Below are 24,453 nucleotides of genomic sequence, written 5' to 3'. Positions count from 1 at the left end.
GGTTCCAATATATGAAATTTTTTTAAATAAAAGTAATATTTTTATCTTTGGGTCGGATATAGTTTGGTCCGAGTCCGAGTCTGAGGCCAGTCGGGTGCGGGTACCATACCATTTTTTTTGGGTCCGGGCCACCCCTAACCTCTTTCCATAACAAAAATTATAGAAGACATAAGTGTAATTTTTTTTTAATACGTCCAAAAAAGATATTTCACTTTAAATCCCCATAACCTTAAGACCTTTTATGCCAAGTATTTCTTATAGAAGAGAAGAGGTTCAAGCCTCGAAACATATAGAAATCTCTACAGTTCACAGTAATGAAACCAATTTACCGCGTTTTTAGTTATATCGGCAGGAGCGAACGGCTCAGATCATAACATGCATGTCCAAAAGAAAATCTTGACCGTTGATTACTAGATTGCTACCAGAGCTGAGCTCGAAGTTCTCATACAAACGAGCAAAACCGAGCTCGATAGAGAGAGAGAGAGAGAGCAACGCACTGCAATTTTGTAGTGAGAGAATAGGAACTCAGAAGCAATTGCACTGTGATAGGATGAGAAGAACCCTAGTAGCACTTGCAGAGAGAGAAACGAAGACCGTAACACCGATTTCCCTTATTAATGGAGGAATTCATTTGAAACATGTCATTTACATGTTCGAAGTCCAGCATTTTTCCTGCTATTTTAATGTTAAATTTTAATCAAGTTTTATATTTTTGAAGAATTCTGGCAGTTTAATGCCCAGGTTTGCTTCTCACCCATCAGAGTTATCAAAATATCTGCTTTCTCTGTATAGCATACTTATTTAAGTTTCTCTCTATACTCATTAATTTGTGCATTTTTATGTTTGATTTTAATTCCGCAAACCTTGAACAATCCATTTATTCATTTCCTTTCTTGAATTTTGTGGAATTCATGGTGTTTGTATATGTTTTGTGCAGAAAACTATGGGTAGAAGGAAACAGAAACACCCAAATCGATCAGGAGGGATTTCAAGAGCTCCTGAAGAAAACGCAGAAACTTCCGGTAATGATGCATTGAATGATTCAAGTAACAGAGAAGAAACAGGTGATCATATTGAGAATTTGCAGTTCAATCATGCCAAAGAGGTTTTTGTAGAAATTAATCAGAATAATTCAAACTCAGATGAGCAATTTGACGTAGCGGAAGTGTTTTTAGGAAACATTAGATTTTCAAATGGGTTTCATGATCATAATTTAATAGAGGAGATTTATGAGAAGCTTGATTATTCTCTTCAATTGAGGTTTTGCGTTGGAGTGGATGATCACATAAGAATAGGGCATTGGCCTGTAATTTCAGCGGACAATATTTTTCTTGAATTTGTTTGTTACAAGAATCCCTCAGATGAGGATTCAAATGACCGGGCACAAAATGTTGTTTTTTGGGGAAATTTCGATGGCCCAGCTGAAGGTGTTTCTGGTCTTGTTCATTTAGTTAACGAGAGGTCTATCACATTGAAGCCTGTTATAGAATCTAGGGCGTTTGGAACTGAGTTTTCACCAAGGTTTCGGGTAGTGATTCTCAAGAAAGCTTTTGAAGCTAGTGGGGTGCTTTCTGATACTTCAAGGAAACCATGGAAGAAGAGTATGGTGAATATGATGGCTTGGCTAAGGCCTGAAGTTACAACTGACGAGGCTAAGTACAGGGTTTCTAAATTAGAGGCAGCGGATGAAAGTTTTCAGATAGATGAAAGGTCTCATTTGGGTCCTCAAAGACGAAGAAGGTTCAGTGCTGCGGCCTTTTATGAAGCAATAAAGCCATCCAAGTGAGTTTCCACGCATGCTACTATTTATTTTATTTTTTTAAACATTTATTAGCTTGGATTTTATTTATTTTTGTTGACATGTTATCTGCTTAGGTTTTTGTGTGCAGCATGATTTATTCAAGGAAAAAGTTTATGAGTTTACAATCTCATCTGTAGAAAAAAGGCACGTCTAAAAAATACATCGAAAAAAGTTATTCCGATGTTGAGAAACCTTCTAATTGATCATTTCGACCGCGCGAGATGTCTGGACGTGGGAAAAAAAAAAGATTTTTAAGGTTCCAAAAAATGGTACATCCTATAATACATTATCTAGGCAGTCCATTCTCCAGATATTCATGTGTTTTTCTAGATCTACTGTACTATTTTTTGAGTTTTAAATTTAATAATTAGATGTGAAGTAGTTTTTCAGGTAATCATTGAAATTATAAAAATTATTAAAATTCTATTAAAGATGGATAAAACTATATAGAGGATTGGAAAAAACTGATTTATAGCTAGAAACAGTTCAGAAAAATCCAAAGAACGGAAAATAGAGAAATATAGCATATAATATGAAAAATGCACAAATCATCATAAAAAAATCAAGACTATATATAAACGTATTTATAGAATAAATTCTATAAATTGACTTTAAAAATTTGAATTTATGATTTTTTCTCTTAGATTTCCAATTTTGTACCAAAGAATTCAACCCGGCAAGGTGGCGAGTCCAAGTAACTTGGCCGAGTCTGAGTTGACTTGGTAAGTCTTCGAAAACTGATTCTATTTAGTTAGTGACGACTTGCAGACACTTTATGAATTGAAAGTTCTCACACCATTCGAATATTATCTGGTAAAATGTCGGACAAAATAGAAACTGTCAAAGCTTTGAAATGAGCCCATTGCCAGAATTACAGAAAGGTTTTTGGGGATATGACCAAAATACTGACCAAGATTTTCTCCTTTTTATGCTAAATGATTGAATGCTATATTTTTGGGCTTTGTTTGTTTGAGTCATAGAATTTATGGTTGACAGAGAAGAGCCCATGTTGAAAGATGAATTGCCTGACTTGATACCACAACTTAGACCGTACCAGCGCCGTGCAGCTTATTGGATGATACAGCGGGAGAGAGGAGAAGGACATGAGAATGGAGCGAAAGGGGAACAGGAGATATTCTTTAGTCCTCTATGTGTTCCTGTGGATTCGGTTGACTTAAATTCACGAATGTTCTACAACCCATTTTGGTAAGCTTTATATTTTCATGTCTATCTTGTGGATTGCTTCATTCTAACCATGCTCTTTATCGTTTTTAAAACTTTATGCAGCTAGGAAAGTATGATGCTTATCATACCAAAATAAATAAAATAAGAACAAGAAGAAAGAATGAGGGCTTGTGTTATTTTGATTCATTTTGGTTACAATGGTTGAACAGGAACTGTTTATATCTTTAGAAAATCCTTCTCATGTTTTTGCAAATTATCATGCAAATTTTAGACATTTGCATCAGATTTTTTTGTGGTTTATGTATTCTTTTGCTTTTTTGTCTCCTAGAATTTATGTTTTTATTAAGTTTGCTGCATGTGTTAGCATTGATATTGTACATCAGATATAGTTTCAAAGTTGTGAACATCAAATATAACCTTAGGTCTTGTTTTCCTGCCAGCCTGATTTTTTGTCTCATATGGATTCGATCTCATTTAACAGTGGAAATGTTTCATGGCATTTAGAAGCCTCACCATCCTATGTCTCTGGAGGAATTCTTGCTGGTAAGCTAATGCTTCAGTCATTGTTACTATTTTTTATTCTCTCTTGGAGTATTTATTATTCATAAAATAGGGGAGACTGTAAAATGATTCATATGATCATGATGCCAACTCATAATGGTCACCACTGTCCCATTCCCATGAGGTTGGATGATGATGAAAAGGGTGTGGTATATATAATGGGATCTGATATGCCAACTCTCCCTCCATCGCTGTCCAACCTAGAGATGCCTAATGGCCATGCTGTTATCATGATCACAGGATCGTATTGTACTTTCTTGAAAAGAAACTCTCTTGGCTTCTATGCTCTAGCAGTTGCTTTGGTTTTGGGTCTTATTGTTGTGTTATGAATGCAGATGAAATGGGTCTAGGTAAGACTGTCGAGCTACTTGCTTGCATTTCTGCCCATCGCAGGGAGTTAATGGAACTTGATACTCTTACTAATCATGAGGTTGATGATTGTTCCCAAAGGAATATTAAAAGATTAAAAAGGGAACGTGTAGAATGCATATGTGGTGCTGTGAATGAGAGCCCTAAGTATGAGGGTTTGTGGATTCAGTGTGATATTTGTGATGCTTGGCAACATGCAAATTGTGTTGGCTATAAACCTGGGAAATCTCTAGCCACAAATGGTTTTCTTGGAGGAAGAGGATTGAAACAAGATCTATCTGAAAAATCACAAAAGAACTCTAAAAAGAAAAGTGGCCCTGTTATAAAAGTCACAGAGGGAGATTATGTGTGCCCAACCTGCTCAGAATTGATCCAAGTTGCTGACTGCACAACCATCACGGGTGCGACTCTGATAGTCTGTCCAGCTCCTATATTGTCACAATGGCAAACTGAAATTGCTCGGTATTTTCATACATTTTGCTTATGCTGTCTGTTTTGTTTGATCTATTGTCCCTGCCTTAAGTTTTCCCATGCAACATAGTTTGGCAGCTTTGTTCAGTTGGTTACCTGTCCCTCTGAACACCAAGAAAGTTATTGAGGCTGATGCTGATTAAAGGTTGTTAAGATGTTTGTGTCTGTTATTTGTACCATATGATTAGATTAGGCAAGGAATTCTCCACAAATAAGTCAAATCACATTTCCTTTTCTTTGACGGGGTAATAAAGGAGATTTCTTTCTTTGTCACATAGTTTGATATAATTTGAATAAAATTCAAGAATTAGAAATGTGAAAATGAAAAAATCTTTACTTGCTATTGAGGTAAATATGGAAAGCTCATGCAATTAAGGTATTATGTGTCAATCAATGGTATCATGTGTTTGGTTTATTTTTCTCTATAGTAGGACTTACCTACATAAGACTAGGAGTCTGTGTAACACTACGATGCGTTCTGGTTCAGTTTATTTGTCCTAGTTTGTGTAAACCATTCTTTCAATAAGAAAATAAGAACATTATTGAATTAAGGGAAAAATTCTGATGAATTTGATTGCTTTAGATGATTTGTTTTTTCATTTGCTTGAAAATTCTCCAATGGGATAATGGATGCAGCCAAACGCACGTCAATGGCGGAGGAGATTCATTTTATTTTGTCAAACACGTGATGTAGTGGAATGAGAACATAGTGGGAAATGGGGCACTAAAAAATTTGGTCTCTACAATTAATGATACAAGATCAATGACAGATATTCTTTGATCTGATCATAGTTAGTTCATTGGTTCATCCATTAAATCTTAAAACATGAGGTCAACTTCAAAAAAACATGAGGTCAAGATCGTGCTGCATACTTTTTTTAACATATTTCTGGTACATCTATTTTATCCTTGTTGCAAGCTATAAAAAGATTTAGTTTCTAAGTGTGCTACATCATACCTGGATGGAAAAGGTGACATAGTTTTCTTGATGCCACTATTTCAGTCATATGAAGATTGGGTCTTTGAAAACTTGTGTATATGAAGGTGTAAGAGGCTCATCCTTGTCCAATAATTTGAAATTCGATATGGACAAACTTGCTGGTTCCGACATTGTGCTGACAACATATGATGTGTTGAAAGAAGACCTTTCACATGATTCTGATAGGCATGATGGTGATCGTCGCTTCATGAGATTCCAGAAGAGGTTTTAACGTTTCTAAACATTCCCTTTCCTTTCCATTTATTTGTACCTGTCTTTTTTAGGTATTGCGTTCACATTCTCTGTGCCTTTTCTAGTATTTCCACACTAATTATATGCTATTGCAACTTATTTTTTGTTTTTGTTTTGGTTTACCTCATGCTTAGTGTTGTCAGTTGCTGGTAACCTGTGTGTGAGGTCATCATGCACAAGCCCCTTGAATCTTGAACTCCTGATTTTCTTTTAAGATATTTATCCTTGTGCAAGCTTTTCACATTAAGCTGTTTGATAAGTTGTGCTTGACACAAATTATTGTTGTGCAATATATTAGGTACCAAGTTGTTCCTACTCCTCTGACTAGAATTTTCTGGTGGCGGATTTGTTTGGATGAGGCTCAAATGGTAGAGAGCAATGCAGCTGCTGCAACAGAGATGGCATTGCGTTTAAGTGCTCAGCATCATTGGTGCATAACAGGTACCCCAATACAACGTAGCCTTGATGACATGTATGGCCTCTTGCGGTTCATTAGAGCAAATCCTTTTGATTTCCAGAGGTGGTGGGTGGAAGTTGTCAAGGAGCCATACGAGGTACTCTTTTTATATTTTTTTTAGTTTTCTGCGAAATTACCTGCTACGAATGATCTTATTGCAAATAAATTCACTTTTAGTTGTGCAAATTAGAATACACTCGGAAATGGCTTGTGAAACTACTTCCTTTTCTGTGCATTGTCTGCTGCTGCTCCCAGGTATCAAAAACTTTTTTTCTGAAAGCACTATTTCATGTGCAACTGGCTTACATTCATTAGGCTGGTTGATGTTCTGCACTGTTCATGGGCAACTTTATTTTTTTAAATAATATTTAGGGAGTGTCTGGGGATTATTCAACATGTCAGGATAGCCCAACATAGAATCTAGACCGTGGTCAAATTAAGCGGCATTTGGATTCTGCAATTAATAAGATTAAAAGGATTGAAGCTGCTAATAAATTGGTGATATTCATAATCCATGATGATTCTTTCCGTTTTCTCTTTGTGAATTACCTCTTTTTTTGAAGATTACTCCTCATAAAGGATCCGTTTTCAGGATTACTCCTCTCAATGATAGTTCACACAAACTGCTTGTGCTCCTCCTGCAATGCCACTAACAAAATTGACAACAAATAGTGACAATTTTTCCCTTTCAATAGTCAAGTGCAAACCTGTAAACACTCTTGCTAATTGGCGGTGTTATAAAAAATGAACCAATCCTCAATCCAGAGAGAGAACAAGGTCAGTTTTCTGAGGTTGGACTAAAGGTCGGACTGGTCAAACTGGCTGTCGCAAAATAAAAAAGAGAATATCTAAAAAGAAAAGGGAAAAAAAATGAAAAGAACTTAAATACCATAATTGGAATCCACATCCAGATGCTCTTCGTGAATAATTCATGTAAGATGCTTGCACTTATGCATTATCCTACCTTTGCATGTTCACATGCACATGGATTGACCTATGTAGAAGGGAATTCTTTAAAGAGAGGTTGCCCTTGCCCTCTACGCGCTCAATGTACTGGATTCATTTCTAGACATTTGATTCTATTCGGCATTTGGAGAAGTTCATTGAGGTTGTAAGAAACCCTGTTGTGTCATGCTTGCATATTTATGGGCATTACACTTTTTTGGCTTCATTCTTTGGCATCATATCCTTTAATTCTTTTATCCACATTTTGCAGAAAGGAGACATCCGGGCTATGGATTTCACTCATAGTTTATTTAAGAAGATTATGTGGCGTTCATCCAAAGCTCAAGTTTCAGATGAACTTCAGCTACCTCCTCAGGAAGAACTTGTTTCATGGCTAACTTTCTCACCGATTGAGGCCCACTTTTACCAAAGACAACACGAAACTTGCGTAATATATGCACAGGAAGTCATCGAAAGTTTTAGAAATGATATACATAAAAGGGAAGGCTTTCCTGGTAATTTACTAATTGAGCTGGCCATATATTTTAGTGGTTCAAGGAGTTTTATTTTTGAAAGATCAGTTAGATTGATTTGTTTTTTCTGGGTTTGTTCAGGTCTTGAAGGTTCATGTGATCAGTCTCTTTCTCATGAGGAGGCTGCAAAGCTTCTTGTCTCTTTATTGAAGCTTCGGCAAGCCTGCTGCCATCCTCAAGTCGGGAGTTCTGGCCTGCGCTCCTTGCAACAGACTCCTATGACTATGGAGGAGATATTGGAGGTATTATCCATAGGCAAAGTATACATGATCATCAGTGAAGGAGAATGAGTGGGACCACCATTAGGGTCATGTCCTGTTATGGTTGGTCCTACTCTCTCCAGAACCATACAGTGGTGAACCCAATGAACTATGATCACACCATTGTCTATGTAAATATGGTATATGCAATGGACACTTTATGTGTATTTGTGCTTCATTCTTGACATTTCTCATTGAATGAAGTGAATGTGTAGGTTCTCATAGGAAAAGCCAAGATTGAAGGAGAGGAAGCTCTAAGAAGATTGGTGGTTGCATTAAATGGCCTGGCAGGTATAGCTGCAATTGAGAATGATCCCCAACGTGCAATAGTATTGTACAAGGAAGCATTGGCACTATCCGAAGAGCATTCAGAACATTTTCGTTTGGATCCTTTATTGGGGCTTCACATACTCCACAATTTGTCTGACCTGCTCCAGGTCTCCTCCCAATGTTCAGAACAGGGTGAATCAATGGAAAATCAATCTTCTGTAAGCCTAGAAGGAAAGACGACTGATCTACCTGAGAGTTGCGAGTTTGATAATCCTCCTGTGAAAAGACAGAAAACAATTGAGAGCTGCAGTTCCACTTCACAAGATTTATCAGTTCGGATCGATGATGACAACATTACAAATGTTTATGCTCAATTTCATCTGCCGTCTAAGTTCTTGAGTGATGGTCAATTGAGAGTAGAGTGTGAGAATATTAAACAGAAGTTTTTATCTGCATTTCTTTCAAAGCTATCCTTAGCCCAACAAGAGTTTAAGAATTTAAATATGCAGGTACATACAATTTGACTTTATTTGAAGTTAGATAAGCTTTATCTCCCACCCGCAAAGGCATTTCTTTTGGAGTCTGTTGCACATGTTTCTTATGCAAGTTCATTCATCACTATATACTTGCTTGACAATTGCATGTTCCTGAGATGCAAATTTATTTTAGTAAACGTTTGTATGTGCACTCTCATGTTTTTTTTTTGTCTCTTTTGGAGAAAAGTTTATATTGTCTTATTTCTTTCAACAAGCACTATCTTTCGTTTGTTTCCAAGAACGTTGACATAGAGGAACCATGGTACTAAATATACTCTCTTTGAATGCAAAGGAGATTTCTGTCATGTTTTTATTGAATGTTTCATGGCCAAGAAAGATATTATGAGGATCTTTTGCTAGATATCTGGATCTTTCTCTAATCTAGATTTTATAAACATCCGTCTTAGCTGCAGTTAAGATTGTAGTTCAAACTACCAGGAACCATTTACTTCTTTCTAAATACATGAAGTTGGGGGTAACCCATTCGAAAGTATTATATTGCATGTTTCACATGTGTGGCTACTGGCTACACATTTATTGAGGACAACAACTTTTGGGAGTAGGATGGAGTGTCTGTCTTGTTATTGTGTCCCATCCCCTCATTGTAATACAGCTTCATGTAGTTCTTATCAATAATGTCATATTGTTGTTTCTGTGGTTTTGCCTTGGAGAGGGGTAGCAGACATTCAGCTTTCATAATATATCAGTCTTGTACAAAATCAAAATATATCTGCTTTGTTTTGTTTTTGTACTATATTGAGTACCAGATGCTGCTACCCATCTACCCATTATATGACATTTGAATGATAATTCTTCTGATTTCTTAGCCTTTTGTGTTCATTTTGCAGCTGTATCTCATCTTGACAATTTTAAATGTTATTCTTTCAACTCATGCCTTTTATTTAGTATGAAAATCCAAATTTATGGCATTTTTCTTTGTGTTTAAAGGTCCATGAGGCCGATAGTGCATGCAAAGGTCACCGTGTCAGTTGGTGGATGCATGCCCTTGATCTGGTTGAACAGAATGAGTGGACAAGTGACTTGGTTGAAAAAATCAGTGAGGGGTTACCAGGGGCTCGGAACAATTCCAAATCTTCAAGAATTATTTCAAGGTACTTCCTAAATTCCTCATTTATTTATTTATTTATTTATTTGCTATTTTCTGGTGCACGTGGAGTTACACACTTTCTACTCACCTTCATTACATGAAACCATTGTCACTCTGCTAAAGGTTTATAGGGCCCATATTCAAATTCATGCCTTTGCATTTTGCACTTAATATCAGTGTTTTAAAACCAGAGACTTGCTCTATGATCCAACCTATACCCGGGGGGCAATCCAAATTAGCGAGTCTTAAGTTCACTCTCCAAGCCTTGTCAGTGTCCAAGAACATAAAAAGGGAAAATCCCAAAAAAGGAAAATAAAAGTGGGAAAAATATCAAAAGTAAGAAAATTATATCCAAAATGAAAAATGATGGTATTTTCATATGTAAATGGGGATTCCTCAATATGTACGGCCAATGAGGTGAGTTGACTCGGACTTGCCCCAGTCATGACCAAGCCATGGAAAAGGCAAAAAAAAAAAAAAAAACTGAAGAAGAAGATGAAAGGGGGAAAGATCTCAAAAAATCACAAAAAATCACAAAAAATCCTTAAATCCCTTGGCCACCTGACATACGCTGCACCTATAAACAAATTGATATGTCCCTCCTCATGCATGGCCAAAAATATTGCTCTTCCACCAATGCATTGGTTTTATCTCTGCCAAAATGACCACCAAGGCCTCCTCCATTGATGAAGAAAATAATAAAAAAAAATTGTTAACATTTTGTGGACTTCATTTTCTTTTTATTTTTTTTGGTAAGGAAGGGTATTTTGGGATTTTTCTCTGCAATAGACTTCTGTAGAATTTATAGCAAAGCCAGAGGGTTCCATGTAATTTTGAGTGTTGGAAAAATTAGGAGGAAAATGTTAGTATTTGAATTTAAAATTTGCTTCGGAAAAGGTATTGTGCCTGGGGATAGTGTCCATTAATACTCCTAGAAACTTTAATTGTGCATGGCTTGGGAATGGGTGGAGTCCATAATACTCCTAGGAAAATTAAGAGCTCTTTGGTTTAGGAGCCATGCCTAGTCTATAAAAAGAGGAAGACTTTTACCATGCTGGAATCAATGTTTTGCTGTAAAAACAGAAATCAGGGACTTATTTTCCATTTCAAGGTGTTTTTGGACCCTCATACAAGTCCTTGAAGCTAGGCTTTGTTAGTTGTCTTTGAATCACAGTTGAAATCCCTTAATTTCTACCCGATTGCGAGTTATCTCTCTCTTTTCTCTCTGTTCTACATCAAGTGGTATCGGGGCAGGAATCCTTTCTTTTGGATATGGGAGTTATGGCCAATAAAGGAGGACGTGGAGGCCGAGGAGGAGGTGTTGTCCCAAGGGCAGAATATGAGAAATTGTTGAGGAGATTCAATGCAATGTTACAATTGGTGGGTCATCTTCCCCACTTTGAACGAGAATCGGTTACTCATGAAAGTGAGGAATCGAGTAAAGAAAGTAAAATCCTTTCCACAACCAAAGGGAGAACCCCTCATTGGAGGATTGGTTGGTCTGCACCCTAGCTGGGTTGGATCAAGGTGTGAGAGTGGATGTCTCTAAATTTTGGGGAAAATTGCAGGCTGGTGAATTCTTGGACTGGCTAGACATAGTGGAGGCTTTCTTCGAGGGAAAAGATTTCCCAGAAGAAAGAACAGTCAAATTTGTGGCTACCCTACTCAAAGGGACACACCAAAGTATAGTGGTAGCAGGTGCATGCCAGTCGAGTGTGAAAGGGGAAAGAAAAGATGCCAACTTGGAGGAAAATGAAGTCGCATCTTAAGGAGAAATAAATTCTTACCCACTGGTTATGCGGAAGAATTATACCAACTATTCCATCATTTACGCTAAAGGAGGGCGTTTAGGAGTATATAAATGAATTCTTCATCTTTATGAGCCGGAACAAGGTCAACGAAAGCGATGACCAGATCTTTACAAGGTATATGAGTCGATTGAAATCTCAAATTTAAAACAAACTAATTCTATACCAGATTGTCAGTCTTGATGAGGCTTATCAAATGGCCTTAAAGGCTGAAAGCAGGTTGAAAAATAGTCGTTCTAGCTGGAAATCAACCACAGTCCAAAGGGGACAAGTGGCAAATCAAATGGCGCAAGAAGATGGTTCTAGCTCACACCCGAATAAAGCATCTAAGGACAAAGCTCCAGCTGCCAACAGGCCCCTCCAAACCCAAAAACCGTGTGTGAAGTGTTATACATTTGGCGAGATTGACCACCATTCGTATGAGTGCCAGAACCGGCAAGCTGGAACACATCTCTTGGATGGGGATGATGTAAACGAAGGAGACCTTGTCACAGGGCCAATATTCGATGACGAGCTGGTAGGGGAAAATGAGCAAGATGTTGCTGAACTAGAGGTTGATAAGGAGGATTTTCTTGTCATTAGACAACTATTTACAACCCTAAAGGCGTTAGAAGAGCCGTGGCTCCGAACCAACATCTTCAAGGCTCGTTACATAGTCCTTGGGAAGGTGTGTACCGTTATCATTGATAGTGGCAGCTGTGGTAATATGGTGTCTCAAGAGATTGTAAACAAGTTGAATTTGACATGCGGGAAACACCCCCAACCCTACAAAATAGCATGGTATTGGAAAGGTAATAAGACTCGTAACTTCTCGTTACTTCATTAGTTTTTCCATTAGTAGAACTTTAAAGGATATAGTTTGGTGTGACGTCCTTCCTATGGACGCATGCCATATCCTTTTGGGTCGTCCTTGGCAATATGATCAAGCTGCTGTATGCCATGGGTGGCACAATACATATTCTTTTTGGAAAGATGAGGTGAAAATTGTTTTAAATCAAGTGCTCCACAATACCTTAGTGCATACTCTCTATACTTTTGTCTATATCATTCCTTCACTCTATGCTTTTTGTCTCAATCCACCTTCTCTCTCTTTCTCTCTCTCTCCCTCTCTCTCGCTCTCTATGTCCCTATCACTCCGTTTTTCTATCTTTCTTTTTATTATTTCTCCTTACTGTTAGCTTCTTCTTTTCTTATTTTAAAGTCTTATGCTTTTTTTATGATTCTCCACTTTCGCAATTCCTTGGAGACATCACTATCTATTGTGTGCGCCATTCTTTCCCCAATCCCATATGTGTGCGTATGTATTTATGCATGACATATTTCTCATTTCAATGTAGCAGTGGAGGTATATTGTCTTCGTTGGATCTAAGTTTTCTCTCATTTGTTGGGTCATTATGACTTCGTACTAGTGTTCAAAACAGTATTTTAAAAAACGGTGATCCGGATTAAAACCCAGCGATTCGGATCGGGAATCGTCTGGGACAAACCGGTTCCCACAAAATATCGGGAACCGTTCTACCTGCAAAATGGATGGATCTGGCCAATTCCCTAAGAGCATCGACTGGTTTTGTTAGGAGCCAGTTGACCAAAAGCATGTCACACCACCGGTTTCCTTAGTTGTATTTTTTTATCTGTTTGGCCTTATTTTTTTTGCAATTTTTTTAATCAAATACTAGTGAGGTGGCCCCCTTTCCATGCACATGTGCGCTTAAACCGCCCAAGCCTTAATGCCCCAATGCATCATCCACGTATCCCCTTCTAGAACCGCTACCCCCCTCGCATGTCTTTTTACTTTTCGATGTGGGACAAAGGGAGAGCGATTTATACATGGCTTGGGAGAGTGCGATCAGTAGTTTTCTGTGCATGGCTTTTGGAAACTACAGGAAGCTAGTTTTTCATGTTCTAAATAAGCCAATTGCTAATATTAAATTAAAATTTATGTTTATTTATACCATATAACTAATTTTATTTAAAGCTGTGTTACACCATAGTATATTTGCATAGCTATTTTACATAGTTTATTTGCATAGCTAATATTTAAAACTATTTTATTTACATAGTTTAGCTATGTTTTATTTACGGCATAGTTTAAACATAGTTAAAATTAACTATGGTGTGAAATTAGCTAAATAAAATTAGTTATTTTACATTAAAATCTAATTTTAAAATTTGCACCATAGTTTAAAATTATAGCTAATTTGAAATTATTTTACACCATTATTTTAAAAATTTACACCATATAGCTTTAATTTTACACCCTATGGATAATTTTAAAAGTATGTCAATAAAGCTTATATGGTGTGAAGTAAACTTTGCCAGCAAAGGAAATTAAGAAAATGCATTCTCTCTCTCTTTTTTATTTTATTTTATTTTTAACATTGCAAAGGTAATTAAGATAACGCAATGGAAACAAGGTTACACAGTGCTAAGCTATAAACTCTCTCTCTCTCTCTCTCTCTCTCTCTCTCTCTCTCTCCCTCTCTCTGTCTCTCTCTCTCTCTTTCTTAGGAAAATTGCCCACCCCCAACTCTCTTTCTCTTAGGAAAATTGCCCACCCCCAACTCTCTTTCTCATGCATAGTTCAAGGTACACTCATGGCGCTTCATCATATATCTTTATCAACGAATGGTCACCCTTAGCCCTTTTGTTACTGAAAAACAATGCAAAATCAGCTCCTCTCAAACATCCATTGTGTTCAATGATGTCTTTCATTTTAGTATTAGGCTGTATTTTAGTTGTTTCATGCTCCATTTTGGACTATGTATTCACATCCATGATGATTGTAAGCTCTTTTTTTCAGTAATATGAACGAATGGTTAACATACATCTAGACAAGGGAACAACGTCTCACTATTCATGTATTTTTGCAAAATAATGAAAATACATAATACACTACTTCTAATTTTTTTTGGAAACTCAAGAAACTCTATTTTTAGGGATTTTTAGTGATTTTTTTGAAAAAAATTTGGGTCGAACCTGCCGATCCGGCAGACTCTCCGATCCAGATTGCTGATCCACCGATCTGACATGGTTTTTGAGGTGGCCAATCTGGGTTACTGATCCGTTTTTTTAAACCTTGGTTTAAAAAATTGCCGATCCGGAGAGGAAATTGCCAATCATGATCGGGAATCGGTGGTGGACAATCCAGTTTTTGGGCTGGATCGGTATTATAAGAGTATATCTATAATTAATATGTCTAATTTTTCTAAAGACATTAATTAGCATTTATGGTTAGCGTATTTGAATGTTGCACATGGGGTTCACGGTTCGAACCCCATGAGAAGAACTTTTTGAACAAAAGCTTAAAATAGTTTTTGAAGTTCAACCTTAGAAAATTGTAGGATTCGAACCTGTAACATCGATATCCATATCTCATGGTACAACCAATATGCCATTTCAACATTTGTGTAATAAAACGTATGAAATATGTTCCCTTTTTTTATTTTTTTAAAAAATAATTGTCGGATCCCTGATTCAGTCTCGATCTAGCCGACCCTGATTGTTGATATTGCCGATCGTGATTAGGATTAGTGGTGGACGATGCGCTCCAGCATTTCCGTTTTTTTTTTTAACACTGCTTCATACCTATGATACACCCATCATATGGGTGTGTGAACCTCCATTTGAAACTTTTCATTCTTATAAAATTCAAAATTGGAATCTCCACTTAAATAAAATTTTATAATTAACTGTAAGAGTTAATATGATGGTTTTTCTTGACAACTATAATCTATTTCTCATTGGTTTGTCCCCTTCCAGGTTTCGCAGCATAAGTGGCCTGAAGTATCTAATACAAACTGGACTGGATTCCCTTGAAAACTCTAGAAAGGAATTAGTTGATCGTCTCCTGGAGATTGACCAAACAATGGAGAAACCTAGGGATGTTGATATTGAACGTGTAAGATTCTGCAAGAATTGCCAAATGAATGATGATGGACCTCTGTGCATCCATTGTGAATTAGATGAATTGTTTCAGGTCAGTTTATCGATACTTCTGTTTGCTGTATCCTATATGGGCTCAAATGTTAAAGCTGGGCCAGGCCTGCATACTCATGTGTTCAATTCAGTTCATTTTATGTCAAATGATTAGTTCATTGATGTTTTGATATAAACTGCTTTGTTTTCGTTCTTGTCGTTCGCTCTGTTCTTGTATCCAGGGATATGAGACTCGGCTCTTTCTACTTACTAAAGGAGATAGTAGTGGGATGGTTGCATCAGCTGAGGAAGCCCTAGATCTGCAGAAGCAAAAGTCTGAATTGAATCGTTTCTTTGGGGGCTTATCCCAAATAAATAAAACTACACCTGTATCAAATGTTAAAGCAGAAGAGAATAGGATGCAACGTCAGGTTAAAGTGAACGTAGTGGTGAGTTGTTAGTGATCTTTTATCTCTCGTTAAGGCTTTCTACATGTAGAGTAGTTGAGGCACTGTACAAAACAAGCAACTCCTCCATCAGATTAATCACATTCTATCATTGAGAAATTCTGACATTTGCATTGGAAGTTTTACCAGGCAAAATTTTCTCTCTGATACTTAAAAAAAAGTCCTTTGCACTAGATAATGTTGCATTTTTTGTGAAGTAGACATCTTTTTAGATTTGATAAAATCGAAAAAATTTTCTTGTTGGTTGTATTTTTCTCTGATTTTGTTCTTATCCTACTGAGTTATGTTATTTAACATACCAAATTGTTAAAATTTGATTCCTCATATTCCATGCTTAATTATTTTCTGATTTGCATAAGCTGGATTTGTACAATTATGCTTGTACCTGATGACTAATATTGGTAATATGCAACAATATGTCCTTCTTGGTCATAACATGAAGTTATCTTTTTTCTGAACTGTTTAATGTTATACGTGATAGGTTTCAAGGTCTCCCTCAGAATTGGAAGTCATCCTTAAGATTATAAAAAGCTTTTTAAGATCACGACTTGGAAGAGATCATATGGTGTCAGCCAACAAGCATTTATTTCTTTTTGAGGTAAGCATTTTAAAAGCACATCATATGTGAAACATTCATGGTAAATCTACCACCAATAATAATAATAATGAGATATAAGGGGGAATCACAGAATGGGCTTTATATTCCTATCTTCCTGTAGTTATGAGCAAGAAAACTCACCATTCTACCATTACCTTCACACTACAGAAATGAGGAATGAGTGAATTAAAGGAACGTGATGTAGCACTTTCAATGGGAAGAAACTGAAAAAATTAATATGATTTTGATAACTAATAAATTACATTATTTCATCCACAAATCTCCTCCCTTACCTCTTCTTGACAAAAGAAATACCGTGTTCTTGCAAATGTAACAAAGTGTAGTTTTGCTAGGTATCTCAGTATTCCAGAATGAATATTGGAGAACTGCGTGTTATGCTTTCACTAGGTATATACCACTTTCCAATCAAGTACTATATGTTGTTCAGAAAGGTACTTTTTTTATAGAAAAATGGGAAAGTACTTTGACAATATAGAGAACACTCTGTGAATCACTTTTTTTAAATCTGAGCCAATGCCGACGGTGGTCAAGTCAATGCTTAAATCAGTTGATGTTTGTTTGAGTGATAATTTTCTTGGTTGATAATTTGCGAACTTCCCTTTTTTCTTCTCGATGTCTCTTTCTTCTTCTTATGATAAATTATGACTTCATTATCCACATTTGTTCCCCTCTGTCGATGCCTATTTTATTCCTCTTGATGAACTGGGTAATAATCTAATGTCCCTCATTTAAGACTATGAGAAAGGAGTTTCCGGCCGCAAGGTCATTGTCAGTTGTTCAAGCACAATATCTGCGTGCACATGATGAAATTAAGATGGCGACTTCACGACTTCGCTTGAGGGAGACCAACGATGAGCATTCAACTATAGATGCCTTAAGCTCAGAGGAATTGGTTACAGCTAGTGTGCAATTTTCTGGTGAAAAATTTCTCTCACTTGCCACACTATCTCGTATGAAAGGGCAACTTCGTTATTTGAAGGTATGTGTATGATTTTTATGATGTTTATTGGGATTGTATACTATGAGACCATTTTCCTTTTGTTTGAGGTGACAATTGCCTATAACTATCCGATGTAAAATCTGACAGCTTGGGTGTGTTATAAAGTTTGAAAAGGTTTCTTTTGAACTTTGGGCCTAGTCAATGGAACAAATGTAGCAGCGCAATGTTACATCCAATGGTCAAAGTCAATTGTGACCTTCATGTACCAAATATAGATGATCTTATTGTATACTTTTCCTTCTGTTCTGAACTATGAAATTGCATGACTCGTAACTTTCTCAAAAACTGAAGTTGTGGAGTACTCATCCAGTTGCACAGTTCATAATTATAAGCATAATCTTATCCAAGAGACTGTTTGGATGTACTCTTTATTACTGCTAATCTACTGTCTCAATAAAGTTAATCCTGATAACGAGTTATCTGTTGTTTAGTTGTGTCCATCATAAAGTTATCTAAGATAATACTTATAGGCAGTTTTACATATAAGTTAACCTTTTTGAAATGCTGTTTTGACTTTTTTCAAAGTAATTTGCTGAACATGACATGTTGTTCTTTTTTTGAAGATGTTAACCGTAAATTGATCGAAAGGATGGGCAATCTACTGAACATCACATGTTCTTGGCAAGGATAGCTAAAAATAGCTGGAAATCACTGAAATTTAAATATTTAAATAATATTATACATAACACAAGATACTTACCAAACAACTGATAAAATAACATTATCCAGAGTAAATTAATTTCAGATAAGATAATCTATTCCAGATAAAATTACGTCACCCAAGCAGGCCCCAAGTGTTAGAATGTTTAAAATTCATACCGTTGAGATTATGAATTCTTGTACCCTTTCTAGAATTTTATGCACTATTTACATATAGTTTTGATGATCACGGGAATTAATTGGAATTCATGGCATAACTCAAGCAGGTCCCAAGTCTTAAAGGCCTGTGAATTCGTGGTATAACTCAAGCAGCATTGTTTGCTTTATTTAATTGCCGTTGTTTGTAAATTGGTTATTCTTTTTAAGGCAAGGGAATTCTCCTATATGGATATGAGATATTTTAATAAGCTAGTTGGAAGTTCATATGATCTTCGGTAGTTAATACATATTCGTTTACTTGATAAAGTAGTGTTGGTTGTGCAATGTTTCATAGGAATTTGTTACAAAGGAAAACTTCGTCGAAGTTACTAATTTTTTATTGAATATTTTTTTTCCAGGGTTTGGCTCTCTCTAAGCAGAGAATAAAACCTGAGGATTCTAATGTTTCATCCATGAACGAGGATCAAAAGAGTGATGTACTGGGGAGTCTTGGTGCTCAAAGGACAGCTCCAATTGGTTGCCTGGATCGTAATTATGATGAGGCATGCCCAGTTTGTCAGGACAAAGCTGGTGACCAGAAAATGGTGTTCCAGTGTGGACATGTTACTTGTTGCAAATGTGAGTTTGCAATTCCTTTCTGTAATAATTTAATTTCATGGATGTGTGTCTGTGTGTAAGATTATATGGGTCTCTATTGTCTCTATATGCCAAAGAGCCTTACGGATTTATTTCAACGCAATAATCTCAAAACATCTTTATTCATATCTAATATCAATCTAAAAAAAAATGAAAAACTGATTAGAGCTCAAAAATTGCTTTGTCTCAATTCCGGCTTCAAGAACAACTCTGCAGTGTCCATTAGTTGGATGTTGAGATCTACAGTATTAAGAGCTCGAATTATTTCTTTTGTTTTTCTGTTAAACATGTATCGAAGAACTGCATGTGGTGAACTACCCCTATCTATGTCTTTTGGCCTTTGGGTCTAGCTGTAGTTATAGGCCATTTGGCCTATAGAATCTTTTCCCATATCAATGCTACATGTTTTTAAAATTGGGAAATATGAAACTTTCTTAAATTATTTAGTCTTGAATTTTTATTGTTCAAATATTGCAAATATAAAAAAAAGGGAATTTGTATTCTTTATCCTTGCGTGGCAGAGTCTTAATGAATGAGGTTCAATAAATTCTTCAAGTCTTCTCGAATTCCATAATTTTTTGTTTTCCAGTGAAAGTAAGGGATTTTGGTATGATACGTTCTTTTTCAAAGTTTAATTGATGATTTTATTATTTTAAAACGAATTCATGTCGGTTTAATAAATGAAATTTATTTGTTTGTAATTCAATTAGGTGCTCGCATAGGTCTGGACTAGTTTGTGTGTGTGTGTATAGGGATTTGTTTATTTTGGGGATGGTCTTGAAAACACCAGACGGACAATTTCAAAGAAAGAATTTTTTTTTGACAATATCTAACCCTAAACCAATCGGCACACCAAAACTAGCAGCTGGCATTGATCCAAATTTCTCTTTCTTCAAAAACATTAGATTCTTTTTTTCCTTCATGGCCATGTTTGCAAAAGATGGGGTTAAGCAAACACCCCAACATCAATTTTTTAGCTGGGTGAACTTCTACAGCATTAGAATAAAAAAAATGGCACAATTTATTTTGTGGTTTTTTGCCCTTGGTATATCTTCTTTTCGTACAGGTTTTATTTTAATGACGGAAGGATCAGTATTTCCTAATGGAAGGTCACAAGGAAAGTGGGTCATGTGCCCAACCTGCAGACAACAAACAGTTTTTGGCAACATAGCTTTTGTCGATGATAGCATTAGTGGAGCTTCTGATTTGGGATCACCGGATAAGTGCCAAGATCAAGAAAAGTCCGAAAATTCAATTTGTGTTCATGGTTCATATGGTACAAAGGTATTTTATATATCACTTATTTTGCATATGCATGTCCATCTTGACAGAAAATGAAATTGAACCTGTTTGGTCCACAATGAGAGTTATCTGGTCATTTTGATCATTAAATATAATTCTTTAAATAGAAAACTGATTTAATCACCTGAAGGGACTGGACTGGTTCAAATCAGGGGTCTTATTTGGTTCAGTTCAAAGCAGCTAGTTTTTTGTCACTTTTTTATATTTGTTCTTTTTAGTCATGGCAGATTGGATAAGGAGCTTAAAAACTTCCATGGAATCTGATTTAGGGGGACGATAAAAAAATTAGGAAAGCATAATAGACGCTGGAAAAAACAACTGTGGGTCCCACTCTTTCTTCTGCAAGAATATTTTCAATGGATGGAGATGACCCCCTGATGGGCTCTGGTTTCCATAATATATTGAATTATAGTTAATTCCCTTCAAAAGTTGCATTATTTCAGTACGTTTTAACATTTTGTTTTCCTTGTGTTTAATATATCTGGTGTTTATCTGATTCTTGTGTGTTAGATCGAAGCGGTCACAAGGAGAATTCTATGGATTAGGTCGACAGATCCAGAAGCCAAAGTTTTGGTCTTCTCGAGCTGGAATGATGTCCTTGATGTGCTGGAACATTCTTTGGGTGCTAACAGTGTTAGCCATATCCGAATGAAAGGGGGCAGGTATGGACATCTTGTACAATGCTTGCTTCCTAACTATGTGAGTTTTTCTAGAGTTGGTTTTCTAAGTGCAACAAATGAAGAATATAACTTGATTTGCATGACAGAGTAACTTTATGTTCTGATAAAACATAATTTATTGAAAGAATCTTCTAAAACCAGATGTTTATTGCTTCTGATTGCCACTAAATGGGTCTTCATAAGTATAATGGAAGGCTTTTATATACTTTAGCCCTGAAAAACTAGCTGAATTTTGGTTACAACTAGAGCCAGAAATTTTCATTGGAAGACAAACTGTAAGAAAGAAAGCAACCAAATATCGGGTTGTATCAAACTAAAATCCTAGTATGACAAAGAAAGTGTCAATGATCTCTCTCTCTCTTCCCCCCCCCCCCCCCCCCCCACTCTCTTCCAAGGAACTGTTATGTATCATCAGAAGGTCTAAAGATGCTCTTATTCACATGCTTGTCATAACTTGTAATTACAGGAAATCACAACTTGCTCTCAGGCAGTTCAAAGGAGAAACAGATAAAGCCAAACGAGGTAAAGAAGGGGATCATGAGAACAGACCCATCCAAGTGTTACTACTCTTGATTCAACATGGGGCCAATGGTCTTAATCTCCTTGAAGCGCAGCATGTCATTCTTGTAGAGCCGCTTCTGAATCCTGCCACAGAAGCTCAAGCAATCAACAGAGTCCATAGAATCGGACAGGATAAAGCAACTTTTGTTCATCGTTTCATTGTATGCTCTCTCTCTCTCTCTCCCCCCTGTGTGTTTGTATGAATAGATATGGAGGTGAGTTTGAAAACCATGTTATGCTTGATTAGAAAAGGTTTTGATCTTTTACTTCTTAGTGATTCTATTCCTTATGACTTGTTTATGGATTGGGTGTTTTTTTAATTAATTTCATTCATTGTAGTTAGGTCCATTTTTGCTTGGTTTATTGATTTGATTTTACACTATCTTTTCATCCTTCTGGTTTGGTTAAAGAGTTTCTATTGTCCTCTTGAAATTTTATCTAGAAATTCATTTGCAGAATCTCTCTCTCTCTCTCTCTCTCTCTCTCTCTCTATCTCTCTCTGACATGCACATACACTCTCGCACACGTACACACATGTAAATATATTTGGAAAAATGACCTCTAACCCCCTCCCTGAAATTGCTATTCCTATTAGCCCCTTGGGTTAACCAAAATCCCTTGCACCCCCTCAAGTTGAAAATTTTGGGACCATTAGCCCCGTAATTATGTTTTTCTTTGTTTTTTTTAGAAATTTGATTTCTTTGTTTTATAAAACGTCATATCCATACATTAGTCATCCATATTTTTTTTGTGACTTGATATACAAATTTTATTGATGATAATAATAATAATTATTATAATTAATTAATATTTATAATAATAACAATAATAACATCAATAATATATTAATTGTTAAATATTTAATCTCTTATAGGTATTTCGATAAAATTTTAACAAATGAATAAATAAATAATAATAATCCATTAAAAATAGTAACAAATATCTTGATTAATCATTTTTCAAGTTTAAAAGATATTGATGTAATTATAAAATAGATCATAATATTAAAGAAAAAATCATTTTCTTTTTATGTCTAAATTTATAGAGTGGGATCCACGGAGGTAAGATTGGTTTTAGGCTCCGGAAGAGAAAGGGAAGGGAGAATTTTGTAAAATAAAAATACAATTAGGGGGCTAACGGTCCCAAAATTTTAAATTTGAAGGGGTACAAGGGATTTTGTTGAACCAAAGGGACTAGTAGGGATGGAGTTTTCAAGGAGGAGGGTAAAGGTCATTTTTCCATATATTTTTCCCTTCTCTTTTTATGTCAAAAATATCTGCATGTGGGTGTTTTCACCCCCTTTTTACAGTTTTTTCCATTCTAAATCCTTATTCCATAACAGGTGAAAGATACAGTAGAGGAGAGCATATACAAGCTCAACAAAAACAAGCCTCCTAACTCTGTGATCAATAGCAATAACAGAAACAATGATCATCGCTCCCTAACTCTTCGGGACGTTGAGTCCTTATTTTTGTCTGGAAAGCCTTCTTCGGAACCTTTAGAAAATGGCAATTCGTCCGAGAATTTGACGCATTTGCCACCATCTGTTGCAGCTGCTTTGGCTGCCGAGAATAGATTGAAGCAGAGCTTACAAGAAGCACAGTGAGTTCGGCAAAAGAAATGGAAATTCCAATGATCTCTGGAAATTGTGGTTTCCTAAGGAATGCTGAGCCTGATCTGCCTGGTCCAGGGGAGAGAGAGAGAGAGAGAGAGAAAGAGAGGGGATCCAAATTTGGAACATGTTTGAAGAAGAAAAAGAAGGGGAAGGGGGATCAATCATGTAAATATGTAAAATGCATTAAAGCCTAATTTATTTTTGTTGAAATTATTCTCCTTATTATCGTTGTATCGTCATTGATGGTACGTTGGGAAGTCTATTTACAAAAATTTTTGGGCATAATCATTAGGGAAACTTTACATGTGGCCAACCCATGTATAAAAACATACTTAATTCTTAGCCTTTGTACAGTGGAGAGAGCTCTAGTCATAATATTACCAGTTAGCTTTTGAGCATCTTGATGGGATAATTCAAATTCAATTTGATATAAAATTTGGGATGCGCTCACTTGTCACAAGAGTGCATTTAATAAATCTAAGAAATTAAATATTGTTATTTAAAAATTGACCAAAATTCTTTTGGTTATTTCATTTTATTAGAATTAGTTTTTTGAATTTTTGAAGATGATACACAAATAAGCGGTGTTAAATGTGACATTATAACTAAATATTTCCCAAAGTCTATTTAAATCTGATATTTTATATGTGGGTAGCACCCTAATTATGAAGATTTAAGGTGCCAAAGTCCAAGTCGACGTAGATTCATACACTGGCTACTCAGGATTAACTCGATCTAAACCCCAACCCAATTACAACCTTATATGGTCCTCAGCCTCCAACCACCTTGCAAAAATCTTCATACTGCTGATAGTTTAGATGAGCAGTACGAGGGCTTCATACCTGATTTTAGGTGAGCGATAGATAAATAAATAAATAAATAAATAAATAAAAGAAGAAAGAAAAAAGAAAAAGAAAGATAGGGCTCGATCGCCTACTTCTAGGAGAGAAAAAAAAAACAAAAAACCAAAAAAGACAAGTTAGGGCTTGATTGCCCAACTATAGGAGAGAGGATGTAGAGAGAGAGAGAGAGAGAGGATTTTTTGTTGACGCATGCAATGACATCAAATAATGGGGAAGTGGCAAAAAAACAAAAGCAGGATGCGTGGATCGATGCAAATTTTGGAAACCGTTGTTCCATGATTCTAGAAGGAAAAGTGTAGAAGGAGACATTTACTTTTGGGCAATTAACAAAAAATACTCCCGCGAGAGCACATAAATTTTCCTCGAAACTTTCGAACGCAAGCCTCATCATCGATTAACACGTGTTTCATTTCGGGTCACATGTATGATATGTGGCAAGAG

At 36.1% G+C, this 24,453-nt stretch overlaps 1 protein-coding gene across 6 annotated transcripts; it reads left to right on the top strand.

Moving 5' to 3' along the window:
* Positions 1-240: 240 nt before the first annotated feature.
* LOC18432351 (RING-finger, DEAD-like helicase, PHD and SNF2 domain-containing protein) lies at positions 241-23,371 on the top strand. Of its 6 annotated transcripts, none has more exons than XR_016060845.1 (21): positions 241-741; positions 938-1,782; positions 2,798-3,007; positions 3,468-3,529; positions 3,883-4,378; positions 5,391-5,591; positions 5,917-6,172; positions 7,292-7,535; positions 7,635-7,795; positions 8,029-8,592; positions 9,568-9,731; positions 15,295-15,511; positions 15,693-15,899; positions 16,399-16,515; positions 16,869-16,923; positions 17,270-17,515; positions 18,754-18,973; positions 20,058-20,275; positions 20,804-20,955; positions 21,440-21,695; positions 22,877-23,371. XR_016060845.1 is itself a non-coding variant. In XM_088873968.1 (21 exons), the coding sequence occupies exons 4-21, from the start codon at positions 2,808-2,810 to the stop codon at positions 23,138-23,140; spliced, it is 4,245 nt and encodes a 1,414-aa protein (XP_088730094.1). In that variant the 5' UTR covers positions 445-741; positions 938-1,782; positions 2,446-2,523; positions 2,798-2,807; the 3' UTR covers positions 23,141-23,371. The 6 variants fall into 6 exon arrangements, 5 of the variants coding, with proteins under 5 accessions (XP_020521812.1, XP_088730095.1, XP_088730094.1 ...); XM_088873968.1 differs by lacking the exon at positions 16,869-16,923 and adding an exon at positions 2,446-2,523 and having other exon boundaries at positions 445-741; XM_088873970.1 differs by lacking the exon at positions 16,869-16,923 and adding an exon at positions 2,446-2,523 and having other exon boundaries at positions 472-741; positions 3,427-3,529.
* The last annotated feature ends 1,082 nt before the right edge of the window (positions 23,372-24,453 follow it).

Source organism: Amborella trichopoda, chromosome 8, assembly GCF_054954075.1.
Source record: "Amborella trichopoda isolate Santa Cruz 75 chromosome 8, AtrichopodaSantaCruz75HAP2 v2.0, whole genome shotgun sequence".
NCBI lineage: Eukaryota > Viridiplantae > Streptophyta > Magnoliopsida > Amborellales > Amborellaceae > Amborella > Amborella trichopoda.
Note: the sequence above shows the minus strand (reverse complement) of the source record. Positions and strands in the feature narration are given on the sequence as shown.